This window comes from Colletotrichum destructivum, chromosome 4 (genome assembly GCF_034447905.1).
Source record: "Colletotrichum destructivum chromosome 4, complete sequence".
Classification (NCBI taxonomy): Eukaryota; Fungi; Ascomycota; class Sordariomycetes; order Glomerellales; family Glomerellaceae; genus Colletotrichum; species Colletotrichum destructivum.
The window spans coordinates 3411035-3426191 of NC_085899.1; the positions used below are offsets into that span (position 1 = coordinate 3411035).

A 15157-nucleotide genomic window follows, 5' to 3' on the forward strand; every position below is an offset into this window, starting at 1 on the left:
GTCGGGCGAAGAAACGTGGGCTCACCTATCTCCACAGCCCAACTCGCGCCATTGTGCGGATTCCCGTCACCGCTCAATAAACAATTAAGAATGACAAGAGGCCACTTAGACTTAACGAGCGGGGAGGGGAAGGGGAGGGGGGGGCCGGAAAAGAGGAGGGGAATTATCGAGGTTACATGGCCTCCCACTGGCGGCGGACGAGATGCCAGATCCAGGAATCACGACAGGGATCAGCTCAGCACCACCGTCCATTGTCCCTCCCAGGGTGACTGATGCCTCTCCCCCCCGCCCCTGCTTCATGCAACTTTCCTCCAACCACGTCCTGCTCCCGCCGTGAGTGCGTGGCCCCCAAAGCGGAAGCTGCTGAAGCTTGCTACTCCACGATGGCGGACATCGACCGCTCCTCCAAGGGTTCTCGACAGCAAAAGAGGGGGCGTTCGCGATACTAGCACCGGCACGCGGCACTCGTGCCCTGCCCTCACCGGCCCAATTGCGTCGCAGTGCCTGATGCCGTGCCACGGGCGGGGGGTTCGAGAGGACTCAGAGGCCGCTCGAGTAGTTGGATCTAGGCCCGGAAATGGTGGATGCTGTTGTGGGATATTGGTTTTCCTGAACTGGCCCCCTTTGGAGGACCCCTTGCCGGTACCCTCCTCGCCCGTGGGTAGATGGCCATGGTAGCAAAGGAGGGCGAGCGAGGAGGAAGAGATACATTTGACGACTATAAGATGCAGGACGATGCTGGCCGGATGCAGGAACAAGTCTGGTTCATCAACCACACACCCTTTCAAAGCTCATCTTCCCTCCCTCCCTCCCGAGTCAGACTTCTCACGTCACTCTTGCCACCCTTTCAGCCGTGACGGTTTCAGAACATCGGACACACACCTCACTTGGAAGAGACGATCTACCGGTTCATCTGACAAGATCCCATATCTACCATCCAAAAACCGCCTCGTCCTCACACTCCCGAGATCATAACCAGACCGCATCCTCCTCCTAATCTAACAATGGCCCCCTCGCTCTTCCGTCTCGCCTCGTGGCTCGCTGCCGCGGCCGGCACCGTCCTCGCCGCCCCCGTCGAGCGCCGCGGCGTCATCGGCCACGATGCCGTCGTCGGCTTCAAGGAGACCGTCCCCTCGGGCACCGTCGGCAACCTGTACCTCAAGTACAAGCCCTACCTCAAGGTCGTGAACGGATGCGTTCCCTTCCCTGCCGTCGACGCCGCCGGAAACACTGGGTATGTTGTGCTTGTTCCCTGTCTTCCCCCTTTTCTCTCATCGTCCCAAGGAACACGTCCGACTAACACCACCCTTTTCAGTGGCGGCCTCAAACCCACGGGCAGCTCCAACGGCGGCTGCTCCTCCAGCACCGGCCAGGTCTACGCCCGCGGCGCCTCCTACAACGGCGCCTACGCCATCATGTACTCGTACTACATGCCCAAGGACTCGCCCGCGACCGGCCTGGGCCACACCCACGACTGGGAGAACATCGTCGTCTGGCTCTCGGCCGCGTCCGAGTCCGCCACGGTCCTCGGCGTCTCCGTCTCGGCCCACGGCGACTACGACAAGAAGACGTCCGGCATCAGCTACACCAGCACGACGCACCCGCGCGTCGGCTACCGCAGCATCTTCCCCGTCAACCACCAGATGATCTTCACCAGCGACCAGGGCGGCCAGCAGCCCGTCATCGCGTGGGAGTCGCTGCCCGCGGCCGCGCGCACCGCCCTGGAGAACACCGACTTTGGCAGCGCCAACGTGCCCATGAAGGAGGGCAACTTTGTCAACAACCTCGGCAAGGCCGCGTTGTAATCGCACGGCGGCTTCATGAACTGGGCTCGGTTGCTCGGATGAGATGACACAAGAGACGGGAGGGGAGGGTTTTGATTGATGATTTACTACTTTAATCGGGCGGGAGGCTGGCCAATTAATTGGCTGGTGTCGCTGACGACTTCATGCACATACTTATATATATAATTAGCGGGGGCGAGAGGTTCAATGCTCTCTGACGATGGCTCCCTAGTACATAATCGAATGCGCTTTTACTCGTTATTTTTTTGAACTGTCAATTCTGGTTATTAGTGAATGTCGTGGCAGCAATTAAGGCGATGGGATCCAGTCGCTCGCTGTAAGTGATGGCACGGGCGACGGCGAGTTCCCCCACGTAGATAAGATCGAGTCAGGGCGGTTGGTGAAAGGACGCTGTTTGGTCTCAAAGTTGGCCAAGCCGGGCCAAAGCAGAAACGAGTTCGTCGAACCGGACATTTGGCGGCCAGTCCCGCCCACCATTGAAAGTATAATTGACCAGCAAACCGTCACACCGTGACCAGACCAGGATGGCTGACCGACCTCTCGCGCGCGCGAGAGAGAGATCCTGCAAGGGAAAAAGCTCTTGTCGCCTGCCAAAGACGGGCAAACGAGCGCCGATCCAGGCAGCTCAACCCGCAGGGCCACCAGGCATATCACAATCAGGTGACGGCGAACTAGCTCACTAAGCGCCTGGATCAGCATCAGGACGTACGTAACTGTTCTGCGTTGATCACCCGCCGACAGGGCAAGGGGGGGATCAGCAGCTGGACCACCATTTGTGCCCAGGAAAGAGAAAATGCGGACTTGTCTGACGCGGCAGGCGGGTTTGTGCAGTCTCCGGGAACTCTCTCCATCTCTCTCTCTCTCGGTCTCGGGGCAAACAAACCTGTGGAGACACGGGTAGGAACAGCACTGACCATGAAGAAGCTCTGTCCGTCACTCCTCCCTGCTCGTGTCGCCCGTGCAATCCCGTCCCTCGCCGCCGTATCCAACTCTTTCGGCGCCGAGTCGTTGCGCCCACGTGGGGGGGGGGTTAAGGTTATGGCTGGACTGGGTCAACGCCCTGCTGCTGTTTTTCCTGCTGGTGGGGTCGACCCCGCAGTTTTCACGTTCGTCCATTCGGCCGAGAGACAGAAACCCATCTTATGCGCTATTTTTGCCGTCCATTTCAACAACCAGTAAACAGGCCCTCTGGCGCAACGGTAGCGCGTTCGACTCCAGCTCTGGAATGTCATCGAAAGGTTATCCGTTCAAATCGGGTGGGGGTCAACTCTTTTGCCGTCCTAGCGAGTTCGCTGTGGATTTTCTTTTATGATGGATGTAGTTGTTGTGTTGATGTTATTTATTGATGGCATGGTTTGTGGTCGATTGGTGATGAGTGAGATTTGATCGAGTTGCGCACGTTGCTGGAAAATCCGAGAGAGTATGAGTCGAGGTTTCTTGACACCCGCAATTTCTGTTAGGTGTCATAGCTAGTACTCGCAAGCATGAAAGAGTCGAAACCCAACGATCAGGGATGTGGCGGTGGTTGGGGTTCAAGTGGTTGGCATTCACTTGGGTGTGTGGGAGGCCAAGACAGTTAGTTGCAAACTCTAGCAGCGTCGACGATGTCGGTGAGACTCAAGTGCCCTGTCACTCACCACGCCCGGCATGGGGCGCGGGCGGCCCCACCTACCGCCGGAAGTCGGACTGTCACCGGCCCGGCATCAATGTACTTAAGCATCGAATGCATTCAGTCCTCTCCTACTACTTACTATCTGCCCTTTTCTTCTGTTTATACAGAATTTTGGATGCCCCCGCAGTGCTTTCGAAGATCGGAAGCCACCGGTCGCAAGTCCGCAAGGAGGACGTCCTGTTTCTCTGTTCGGTCATACCCGGTTCAGTCCGAAATACTACTTACTGTTCAGCTGCATTGTTCATCTCTAATTGCTTGCCCGTTCAATCTTCCATCATTCATGATGTCCCCGAAGGCTTAGCTAGCGACGCTATAAGATCCGATTGCATTCTTAAAATCGTCCTCTAGTAACACAACGACCTGCTCGTAAACCTCCTGCCTGAAATCATCATTGCTCAGATCGAGGATCGGCCGATAAAACTCTCCCCACAAGCACCTCTTCACGGCGCTGGAGTACCTCTGACTCCCAATCTGCCGCCGCTCCAAGAGCCGCTGTGCCGTCCGAAACTCGGACAGGAGGAGCGGCGAGCCACCTGGTGGAACCTCGTCCTGGGTGCGGAATGACTCGATCGTGCCGCCGAGGCCGAGCTCCAGGAGTACGATCCCAAGTGATAGCAGGGCGGGACAGCGGCCTCTCGCTACCGACTTATCGGCATATGCTTTCGGGGCCCTCTCGGGGAGGCTCCTTGCAATGAATATGTCCGTGTACATGACCTCCGCATCCGGGCCTTTCTGCAGGAAGACAATGTCTCGGCTTGTCAGGACGTCCGGGACCCAGGGCGTCTGTTGTAGTTGAAGCAAGCTCGAAGATACGACTTGTGCCAGGTGTAGTCTATGCGGAGTAGACATCGGGGGGAACTTGGACGGGTTCGCCAAAACGTCTTTGAGCGACACGACGGACCAAGGGTCCGGGCTCTCCGTGCTGGGCTGCGGGTAAACCCCAAACATCCGGACCTTGTTTCCGGTCTGGTCCGAAACCGTGCCGTAGCAATCGACGGCGACCTGTTTCTGGTTTCGGCGGATCTCGGCGCACAGGTCGATTCCCTGGATCGGCTTGACTCCAGACGGACCCACGTTGAGAGACGAAAAAGTGCCGAGGATGGCCGTCGCCGTCGTGGTTTGCTGGACGCAGGTGGTCGTGACCGTGGCCGTATATGATCCAGTTGCAGTGATCCCAGAGTTCTTCTGTTGCGAAATTGTGACCTGAGGAACAACTTCCAGCTGTTTGGGCGTTGGGGCCAGGTTGAATGCGGCTCCAGGTGGGAGCGTTCTGAGGCATACTTCTTTCCACAGCACCGGCTTTCCATGGTTGTCATAGTCGGCTTTATACGTCAACGCGAGCTCGAATTTTAGTTTCTGGAGAACCATATCGTCATCAGAATCCCGTCCCGCCCGAGGAGAAGGCGATGAGAGGCCAAGGTGAAGATCATGGTTGCAGGTGCAAGACAGACCGGAGCGCAGGGCACGATAAACGCTGCTTGAAACGTCGCGAATCAGCCCTATCAGTCTCCCCTGGGATCTCTGTTGTCGCTGCGGCTCCATTTTGATGTTTTGCTCCAGCATCGATTCGAGTCCCGTGATGCATTCTTTCATGGTCTCGAGTGAGCTCCTGTGATCGGACGACTTGAGAGCAAACCCGACGCGTTTAAGCTGCCGGGCCATGCTCGATACATCCTTTTCCTTCGCCTACGTCAACCGTCAGCCGGATGTAACAACGTTAGAGAGCCCAGCTCACCGCTTCATCAGGCTCCAGACCGAAGCGTCGCATCATATCCTGGATCGCAGCGTCCAAATCCCTCAAAATCTCCTCAAACACCCCGGAAGATGTCCACAGGCGGGTTTTAATCTTCCTCTGGACGTCTTCATGATGCCATGTTGGGCCAAATGGCTCGGCAATCATGCGCTCAATCTGGTTTGAAGGCACAAGACCGATGAGAAGCCTCTCCAAGACGTTCTGCAACCGGACCTGCTCTATCTTGAGGTTTCGTATGAGGCTCTTCAGCTCCCGATCGTGGTTTCGCCAAATCCTGATTATCAACTCGCCTTGCTTGTAGTGCTCGAGGACCGAGGTAATGAGGGGGATGCTGCCCAGGACGATGCCGGCTACCTCAAACCCAGACATTGCTTTCTTCCGAACCCTTTTGACGGCTGTTCATCTTGTAAAGTTACAAGACAGTAGAGGGGAGTCCAGGGCGCTTTATCATCCTCGACTTCTATCTTCTGGCCCATAAGCTGAGTGTCTTGATTGCTTTACCATTGGTCAGCCTGCAATGCACTCCAGGGAAAATCATCAATTGCTGCATGGTGCGGGGTCGTCTGGTATCTGCTGACGACGTATCACGGGCTGGACATGGTCTTTCACAATCAATCTGCGCGGGGCGTTGGAGCAATAGGAAACTAGAGTGTTATCTGCTACATGTCGCTTAACATCACCACCCAGACTCACTGGCATCAACTGTCGTGGTCTAATAAGACTGCAGGCTTCCAAGTATCAATGTCGTTTCCGTTTTTTTGTTGTTGCTCATCCTCTTTGCTGTCATGGCCAAAAGCTTCGCAGACCTGGCCGCAGACATCAACACGTCCTTTGACTGCCTTGTGGGCACCGTGGAAGATGCCGATGGCTTCGCCGTTCAGTCATCACTCCAGTACAAGTTTCGGGATCAGCTTGCTAGATTCAGGGTATGGTCTGGCGACACTGGTGCTCTCGACAAGGATCAGGACTCCTTAGAGTCAAGGCTTCGCGACGCTTCGCACATTCGCACGCAAATCCTGGAGCTCCTCGATGACTTGGACCAGTCTCTGAAAGATGCGAGACACATCATCTCTTCCTTCGATCCGTCATGGATTGGCCTGAAAGATGGAGAAGAAGATTTGAGTGATGTTGATGCCGAGACAGAAGTCACAGAGATAGCAGCAGACATCACCGACCTGATCGACTGTCTCTCAAGGCTCTCCTTTTCCATTCACAACCCGGCACCCCACGACCATATCGTGGCTCCGGTAATGGCCAACGCTGCAAACATTGAGCAGCAGGATATCCAGCACGTACGCAACGAGTTTCCCGGGATTAAAGACTACCTCGCACGGCGTTTGGGAAATTCCATATCCCGCAGACGAGAGTTTCTTCAGTATCTCAAGACCGCCCGCCCCAGTTGCCGCAGTCGTATAAGCACAAAAGAAACTGAATTCGTACAAAACGCAAACACCATCTTGATTCGGGAGAAAGCAAAGCGCATGATTTCAGCTGGTGACTTGAGCGATGGCTTGAGCGACGACTCCGGCTGTGTCTCCGGAGGCTCTCAAAGTGCGTACCAAACACCAGAGATGACCCCGGGCAGAAACAATGATCCAACAGTTACCCGGGAGCACTCGAATTTCGGAATTCCTTTGACGAAAGAGGGAGCCGACATAACCGTGGATTGCCCTTACTGTCACATGGAAGTTTCTGTGAAGACCGCATCCTCGTTGAAGTAAGGCTGGCCCCGTGAGCAGCCTCTCTCATTCTCGCTGACTCGCATTCTGCAGAAAGCATCTGTTGGAGGATATCAAGCCATTCAATTGTCTTGCCAAGGTCTGCACAATCTCCGAGAACAGTTTCTCGACGCTCGACGAGTGGATGCAGCATATGGTACAGAACCACCTGCGAACATATCGCTGTCCGATGCTTTGCGAGAAGACGTTCACATCCCGATCTGATTCCGCGAAACACTTGACTCAGGACCATCCTAATTCGGTATCAGAACGACACGTTGATGCACTGATCAGGCTAAGTTCAGAACCCCTAGACCCAGACACATCCGTTTCTTGTCCTTTGTGCCTGAAAAGTCTACCGTCACTGAGGAAGTACAAGAAGCATGTTGGCAACCACCTGGTGAAGCTGGCGCTGTTTGCGCTGCCCGAAACTGGTAGCCCGAAACAACACCACGGTCAGGACAACGTTGGAATCGAAGAAGTGACTTTGGACGCAGGCGCCTTCGTCAAGCGCCCCGTCTCTCCCGGTGATGGACCCAGTCCCCATGTCTCCGCCAATGATGATGGAACGAAGCCGTCGAATGATAGCAAAGGCCTTGATACCCTCATAGGGGACACGGAACAACCCCCGCGTGGCCACTCTCAACAGCCATCGGCTGGGGAGAAGCCTACGGGCATGGAACCTACGACACAACGACCAACATCCCCTCCAGGTGGTGATCAGCAACCACCGAATAATGAACTGTCGCAAACTACCTCAGTATCAAAAGCTAGGCCAAAGAAGTATTTTGTCTCGAGAGACGGCATAGACCACGATGTCATTAAGGCCGATATCTGTCTATATCTTGGACCCGACGCCACGGTACAGCCAAGTGTTCACCAGGTGGGACCGAACCAAAATCCCGTCGTTGACCACGCTTACTGACTGCTCGTCTCATAGAACCCTACCACGGGACAAATCGTTCACGGTTACCATGTAACAAGTTGGAGAATCTTGATGACGGCGAGCAAAACTTACCCTCCTTCCCTGTCCTTGAGATGCTGCACAGACTAACCTGATTCTCAAGGCCATGCTCGACGACCTCAAGACCGACTCCGCACATTGGAAAGTCGAAAGAGTATGGATCAAACCAGGTGATCATCCCTTCCGGATCCTTGCGACTGCGGCTGTGGAAGCTAACATGCTTGAAAGCTGGCTATGGCGAGTCGTTAACCCACGCTTCGCGTCGACGTTACCTTCAGACAAACCCCACCATCTACGCAGGCAATGGCACAAGATCGCAAAACAGTGCCTCTATGTATCGATCCCGGATGACGTCGGATCCCGAGCCTGTCAACAGATATGGCAAGGACCTCGGATACGATAAGACTGCAGCTGAAATATATAATAAGCGTCCAGGGGGAGGCTATCCCTCCGCCTTCTATCCAAACCCGACCCCAGCCCTGCTTCCAATCCTCTACAAAAACAAACCGATGCTCTCAGGTATACAGGGTTGGGACGATTTCGATCCACAAGCCGATATCCCGATTGCCGAGATGTACAAGCCGATAGGCTACTTCAACCAGGCGGATGGATGACAGGAGGCGGATAGACCAAGCAAGAATGATACGGAGGGGAGACCTATGCCTATGAATTCAGCAGCCACAACTAAAACAAAACCTTGTAGCGCTTTTGTCTTATTGGACGTAATTGCTGTTAGGGCGCCTGTGTGACGTGTAAACTGCATTGTCTGGGTCCTCTAAGTGAAAGTCAAAACTTCCTCTACTCTGAAGTCGTCAAAGACATAACAGGCGCGCTCACTGGTGAGTAGTCTGCTGACAAGAGGGCAATAGGACCTATAGTTGCTCCAAGGTGTCTCTGAACAAAGGGAGAAAGAACAGTAGGCAGCCAAACATCACGCTGGATAGAGACCAAGGCAGACAAACCTAAGCAGAAGCAGCATGTCACCGCTCAGAGCACAGCACAACCAGGTTCATACTCCCTCCCATCATAAGGCATTTCATTACAACCCCCACTAGACGATGTTCACTGTCCCTGTCCTATTGAGCTAGAGGGAATGACTGCCACCACAATGCCACCAGACGCCCACGCCAGCAGCTTGCCATGCATCAAAAAATAAAACACAAGTATCAACAACAAGAAAACAGAACCAGATGTTGGGTATTTCATTTCGAAAGTACCTTAGGTAGGTGTGTGTGCGTGTGTGTATTAGAACAAGATAGCGTTGCTGCGCTACGTAACCAGAATATTGCTAAACGCGTCCGATATGTCGGTTGGGGTTGGGGCTTGGAACTTTTCAGGTGTGTAGCCTGCTGCAAGGCGCTCCTGCATGATCTTCAGGAGGACGGCAGGGACGCTCTCGTCTGTGGCACGGATGGTGAGGCGGATCATCTAAGAATGGATATCAGCAAACGAACGTGGGGTTGATGAACATTGTCAAGGAGGCAAACTTACCTTTGTCCCGTAGTTTGGCTCCAGACGCATCAAACAACCAAACTTGCCAGCCTCAGAGGTGTGGAGGACGCTTGCTCCAACAAAGTTCTTTGCGTTCGGGTCCACGCCATCAAGGACACGCCATCTGAAACCCTCGACCGTCTGCCGGACAAAGAACTCGTTCATCTCCCTATCCGACTTGCCAGGGGACAGCCCAAAAATATGCTGAGCCTCGCGAGGGGCACCGCCGATTTGCTTCCATCGCCTGAAGAAGTCCTCCGCAGAGAGGTCTGCAGGGTCCATGAACTTGTGGGCGGTGATGGGTAGCTTGAGGGTGACAGCCTGGAGGGCGCCAGCAAGATAGCTGATGCGTATTGTCGGGCTCTTGTCAAACACCCTCTTGCACTCAAACATGACAACCTGCTGGGACTGCCCAGCCTGGTAAATTGTGCTGTCTGGCAGGTTCTTCACGTCCCACGTGAGCTTGCCCTTTTCGTTTTCGTCCAGATCCAGCGTCGTGGTAAACGAGCCTAGTGCTGTCGGCGTCTTGTTCTTGAAGTAGAGAATCAAGCATGCCATTTGGCCTCTGTACTCTGATCGTACACCAACCTGGATCTGCCCGTCCTCGTACAACACGCCTTCAGCCTTGAGTAGCAACTTGTTGTATCCAGCCTCCCAGTTAGGGGACAAGTGAGCGGCACTGGCGAGATTCGGCGCCTTCGTCTTGGGTTCGGCGGGTCCAATGTTGTTCATGTCCAGACCAGCCAAATCGTTGACGCCGTTGCCGTGGCCATTCGTGCCGTTCGAGCCTCCATTGGCAACGGGGGGGTTGCCATTTGTGCTGAATGTTCGCCTGAGACCGCCCTCTTTGGCTATCTTCAGCTCAGCCACATCAGCGTTGGCATCCTTGCCACCGACAATCCATGTTCTCTTATCGCTAGTGTTGGCATGCTTCTGGTGCACTCTGGCAAGCAGCGCAGACTGGCGTTCCGAGAACGGAGGCATCTCATCGCATACGGTTCGCAGGAGGTCATCTGTCGGCATAGTTGCTAACGTCAAGTACTCGCATGCCCTCTGCTGAAGCTCCGAATCGAGCGTGTGGCTAAAGACCTGGAAGGCCTTCAGGAGCTGGGGCTTGATTTCGGGGAAAAGGTTGACGAATTTGACGTAGCAAGAAAGGATCATGGCCCTTGTACTTGATGAACAAGCGGCAACCTTGCTCTGGAGGGCCAGGAACTGCTCGATGGGACTGCACTTGGGCTGGTCGGCAATGAGGTGACCGAACTCGCCCAGAATGTACGCTCCGATCTTGACCAGCGTCTCGTGGCAGTGGTCCGACTTGACGTACTGTAATGAGTGCTGCGCGGCGTAGACCTGCAGTTCCTCGTTGTTTGTCACGATCTGGATGACACGCTGCCAGACCTCATCGCTAACGTGGTCACCGGCCATTGCGATGAGACGCAACGAGATGTCCACGTACCACTGCACATCAGTAGCATACCTTTCGGTCAGAATGGCAATCTTGAGCACCATCTCCTCTCGGATGGCAAAGTCGGCATTCTGGAGGTAGTGAAGTAGCTCGCCCACGATGACCTGGGCATTTGATGAGTCGCACATGCTGTAAAGAAGGTCAAGACCCTTTCTCCGCACGCTAATATCTCTGTCCTTGAGAGATCCCAGAATAACATCCTGGTGCTGCTTGATCGGCTCCAGAGTGTCGATCCGAGCTGCGAGATGCGTCATAGCCTCCAATCCCAGGTACCGAACATTGGTTTCCCTAGAAGTCAAGAAACGGCCCAACCGAGATGAGATTTGTTTCAGCAAGGCATTCTCGTTGTCGAGGTGAATGATGAGATTGATGGCTTCGAAGAGAACAGCGTTCTGTGCGTTGTTCTGCTGGACGTTCTTGGTCTGCTCCATCGCGAGATTAAGAATCTTCTGCAGAGACTCACGGATCATATCGCGGACATGGGTGTCATCTGGAACAGTCAGCTGCTATCAACCGACGTCGGGGCACACCACTCATTGACTCACCCGAAGGAGGGAAGTACTGCAGCAGGCGCAAAAGCTTGACCTGGAGCCAAGGACACGGGACCTTGTAGTAAAGGTAGTCCGGAGTGTACTCTCCATCAATGACTATCCTCTTCATCCTTGCCGTGGCCTTGGCGTACGCCCCCTTGTACGCGTTCAGATTGTCCTGAGCAAGGGCCATGACGAGGGATGTAACAGACAGAGCGACGCCGACATCCACGTCGTCCATCAACGAGATGATGCGCTCGGCCCATTGTGGTTGAACGATATCGGGGTTCTTGCGGTACAGACGAAGGAGGGTGAGCGATGCCTTCTTCTTCACGAACGCCTTGGATGTCCTGCAACCCCATTTGTTAGCTTCTACTAAAGGACCCAAAGTCGAATTGGACATACGGCGAGATAAGAAGCCTGTGGACCTCTCCGCTAAGGGCCTCTCCCATTTCCCTGCCACCGACATTGGCAATCGCGTGGAGAGCTAGGCAGTTGAACAGCTCGTTGTGGTCCAGCAAGTCCTTCCGTATGCTATTGACGACGAGGTGCAGCAGCTCGTGCTTCTCGTGGAGGAAGAGGGTCATGGCGAGGTAGCCAATCTGCTTCTCCGAATACTTATTCGCCGAGATGAGGTTGACGGCTTCGAGGTGGCCGAAATCGACGTCCCATCCGAGGATGTAGATGTATAGGAGCTTCGCGGACCGTCAGTTTCATTTCATTGCCCCAGCCCTTGGCAGCAGCGGAGCTCCCGTACCTTGCACACATATTTCTTCTTGTGATAGCCGCTGAGGTTTCCGTCTGGGAAAGAGGGTTAGCACCGCTGCATCGAACCGTCGGACCATCGCAGTCGATCCTTACCCTTGAACTTTTGCCTGCACGCAAGAACCTCAGTCAGTACACCATCGCGAAACGTCACAGGCCGGCGCGGTCGGGCGAAGGGTGGCCTGCTCACCGGATGTTGGCCAACTCCTTGTTGATTCTCTTCTCCTCCAACTCCCTAGCTCTCGCGTTTCTCAAGTCGGCGATGAACTGCACCAGTCCTCGCATATTCGAGTTGTTGCTGCTCGAGCGGCCCAGGAAACCAGACGCCGCGGACGACATTTCTGCGGTGATGGTCGAACCCGACAGGTAGCTTTCCTAACGGTATCTTGCCTCTCTTTCTCTTTCCAACAAATCTCCCCCCTCCACGTCGCGGAACGGGGCAGACGGATTCGACGGATTGGCGGGCGTCGGTGGGTTCACGCCCGAGGTGTGTTTCGTGGAAGCGGTGCGATGCGGTCTCGGTTCAATGCTCGGAAACGCGAAAATGGTTCGAGTGTTGTATGTTTGTATGTTGTACAATGTTGGATGCGCTAGGCGAGCGTCGGGCGATTACTCCATGCGCGCCGGAGGTCTTGGTTGGATGTGCTATTCGGTTGCCCCAGCTGCTGCGTGGAGTTCTTGGGGGAGGTGGGCGGTCCAATGGTCGGGTTCGGAATGGTCGGGTTCGGAGGTCAGTGAACGGTGGACGGTGAACGGTGAACGGTGGACTCGGCGACTCGAACTCGAAACTGGCCGGCAAGTCCCGCTGCAGGTGCGACTTGATAATGCGTCTCGGGGGGGGCAGCGGCGAATATTGACGGAATGTAGGCCCGTGGTTTTTTTGACGCGCACGCGAGTAACAGCGTGGCAGTAGATGGAGTTCGTCGCGGAAATAGGGGAGTTTGTCGATTCGCGATGTTGCACCGGAGGGGGGCTGCAAAGGGAAAGTGGGCGAGAAGGGAAACAAAACTCCAAGGAAAGGGGGTCGAGAGAGAGAAAGGGACACAGAGAGAAGACGACACTTTAGAGAAGACAGTGGAGGCTCAGGCTCTGGCTAAGGCCCGGAAGGCTTGGGAATGCAGCCAATGTGTGGAGATGGCGCCGGCGCACAATTGGCTTACGGACGGGGGGGGGGGGGGGGGACAGAGTGCGAGGGTGCAGTACAGTCGGTGCAGTTGGAACGGGCCTGTCAAACCGCCGTCAGCTTCCCCAGTAAATCACAATGCACCAATGCGCGCTTGACACAGTCCAGTCAGCCGCTGCAAGTCCAACGTCAAGGGACTTCTGACCACAATGTCGTCTTCGGGGGAGAGCATTGAGCAGTGGAAGAGTGAAGATGCTCCCCAATCCTGAGTGCTGAGTCATCATGGTGACCTGTGCTTGGACTTAGACTTGGACCGGGGTGTTCCTCAACTCGCACAATGACCGGGTCCGTGCATTGAGCCCCGTCGGCCCGCCATAGATGGCGATACGTACCTCGCCAACTGGAGCTGTGCGGATGTGCTGCATCATCAATTCCCAAATCCCATTGAAGCTTTGCTTGGCTTCCCCCAGCTGTCAGTCCGAAAATAAGAAAACCTTCTTGGAACAAACGAACACCCACCCCCCTCCCGCCCTCTCCCTCTCCCTCCCACAACAATCCCGGATCGAGGTCCGACCTTCCCCATGTCCGTCTCCGCCCGGTCCAGACATGTAATGCCAGCAATGAACCGCGCCGCCAAACGCCTGTGCCTCGCCGCGCCGTCTGCGCCGGGCTACTCCCGCCCCTTCCTCCTCCCCGTCGCCGGCCTCGGCTCCGATTCCGGCTTCGGCCTCGGTCCTGTCAGCATACCCCGCCGCTCCTACGCCTTCGCCTCCGGCGGCGGCGGCGCCCAGGCCTTCCAGGTCTTCAACCGCCGCACAAAATGGCTGCAAAAGGAGCGCGCCGCCTCGAACCCCGAGGCCAGCCGCCAGGCAGATTACCTCAAGGACGAGGTCGCGAACCGCCTGTGTGAGAGGCTACTTGTAAGGAAGCGTACGGAAACCTTGCCTGCCCACCCAGGTTCGCTAACGTTGGCGTGACCTTTCCCCCGAACGACAGGACATCAAGCGCAACTTCCCCCGCGTCCTCGACCTCGGCGCAAACTCGTGCAACATCGCCCGCGCCCTCACCCGCGAGAACCCCGACCAGGACCCCGCGATGCCCATCACCCCGCCCCTCTCGACCCGCATCGACGAGCTCGTCGCCGCCGAGTCCTCCCACGCCCTCCTCCACCGCGACGCCGATCTCCCCTTCAACGCCGACATTAACGTCACCCGCCAGGTCCTCGTCGACGAGGAGCACATCCCCTTCCCCCCGGCCACCTTCGACCTCGTACTGAGCTCCCTGAGCATGCACTGGATCAACGACCTCCCGGGCGTCCTGACCCAGATCAACAACGTCCTGAAGCCAGATAGCCCCTTCATCGGTGCCATGCTCGGCGGCGACAGCCTGTTCGAGCTGCGCACATCACTGCAGCTTGCCGAGCAGGAGCGCCGCGGCGGCATGTCCCCCCACGTCTCCCCGCTGGCTGACGTCCGCGACGTCGGCGGCCTGATGCAGCGAGCCGGCTTCAAGATGCTGACCGTCGACATCGACGACATCGTCGTCGACTACCCGGACACCTTTGCCCTCATGCAGGACCTGCAGGCCATGGGTGAGGGCAACGCCATCCTCGGCAGGGAGATGGGCGCCATCAGGAGGGACGTGCTCCTGGCGAACGAGGGCATCTACAGGGAGCTCCACGGCAACGAGGACGGGAGCATTCCCGCGACCTTCCGCATCATCTACATGATCGGCTGGCACGAGGGCGGCGACCAGCCCAAGCCGTTACCTAGAGGATCCGGAGACGTGAACCTCAAGGACATCCTCGAGTCCAACTAGATGACGCTGTGGCACTTTGTAACAATACCCTTCCCCCTTCACAATCTGTA

At 55.9% G+C, this 15157-nt stretch overlaps 5 protein-coding genes across 5 annotated transcripts; 3 read left to right on the plus strand and 2 right to left on the minus strand.

The window, feature by feature from the left end:
* The first annotated feature begins 608 nt into the window (after positions 1-608).
* On the plus strand, positions 609-2045 carry CDEST_06957 (Putative necrosis inducing protein). Its single transcript, XM_062923116.1, has 2 exons — positions 609-1234; positions 1316-2045. Exons 1-2 carry the CDS (start codon positions 1005-1007, stop codon positions 1803-1805), a joined length of 720 nt encoding a protein of 239 aa, XP_062779167.1. The 5' UTR covers positions 609-1004; the 3' UTR covers positions 1806-2045.
* A 1729-nt stretch (positions 2046-3774) lies between these two features.
* Positions 3775-5599, minus strand: CDEST_06958 (Putative HeLo domain superfamily protein; the record flags this gene model as incomplete). Its single annotated transcript, XM_062923117.1, has 2 exons — positions 3775-5163; positions 5213-5599. 2 exons carry the CDS (start codon positions 5597-5599, stop codon positions 3775-3777), a joined length of 1776 nt encoding a protein of 591 aa, XP_062779168.1.
* Positions 5600-6015: 416 nt separating this feature from the next.
* On the plus strand, positions 6016-8526 carry CDEST_06959 (Putative Zinc finger C2H2-type; the record flags this gene model as incomplete). Its single annotated transcript, XM_062923118.1, has 4 exons — positions 6016-6947; positions 7003-7831; positions 8016-8082; positions 8141-8526. The coding sequence occupies 4 exons, from the start codon at positions 6016-6018 to the stop codon at positions 8524-8526; spliced, it is 2214 nt and encodes a 737-aa protein (XP_062779169.1).
* A 131-nt stretch (positions 8527-8657) lies between these two features.
* Positions 8658-13260, minus strand: CDEST_06960 (Putative adaptor protein complex AP-2, alpha subunit). The gene is made up of 7 exons (XM_062923119.1): positions 12357-13260; positions 12263-12276; positions 12159-12202; positions 11807-12096; positions 11417-11751; positions 9404-11361; positions 8658-9340 (listed from the first exon to the last, which is right to left on the minus strand). The coding sequence occupies exons 1-7, from the start codon at positions 12503-12505 to the stop codon at positions 9182-9184; spliced, it is 2949 nt and encodes a 982-aa protein (XP_062779170.1). The 5' UTR covers positions 12506-13260; the 3' UTR covers positions 8658-9181.
* A 477-nt stretch (positions 13261-13737) lies between these two features.
* On the plus strand, positions 13738-15157 carry CDEST_06961 (Putative S-adenosyl-L-methionine-dependent methyltransferase superfamily). The gene is made up of 2 exons (XM_062923120.1): positions 13738-14209; positions 14286-15157. The coding sequence occupies exons 1-2, from the start codon at positions 13871-13873 to the stop codon at positions 15105-15107; spliced, it is 1161 nt and encodes a 386-aa protein (XP_062779171.1). The 5' UTR covers positions 13738-13870; the 3' UTR covers positions 15108-15157.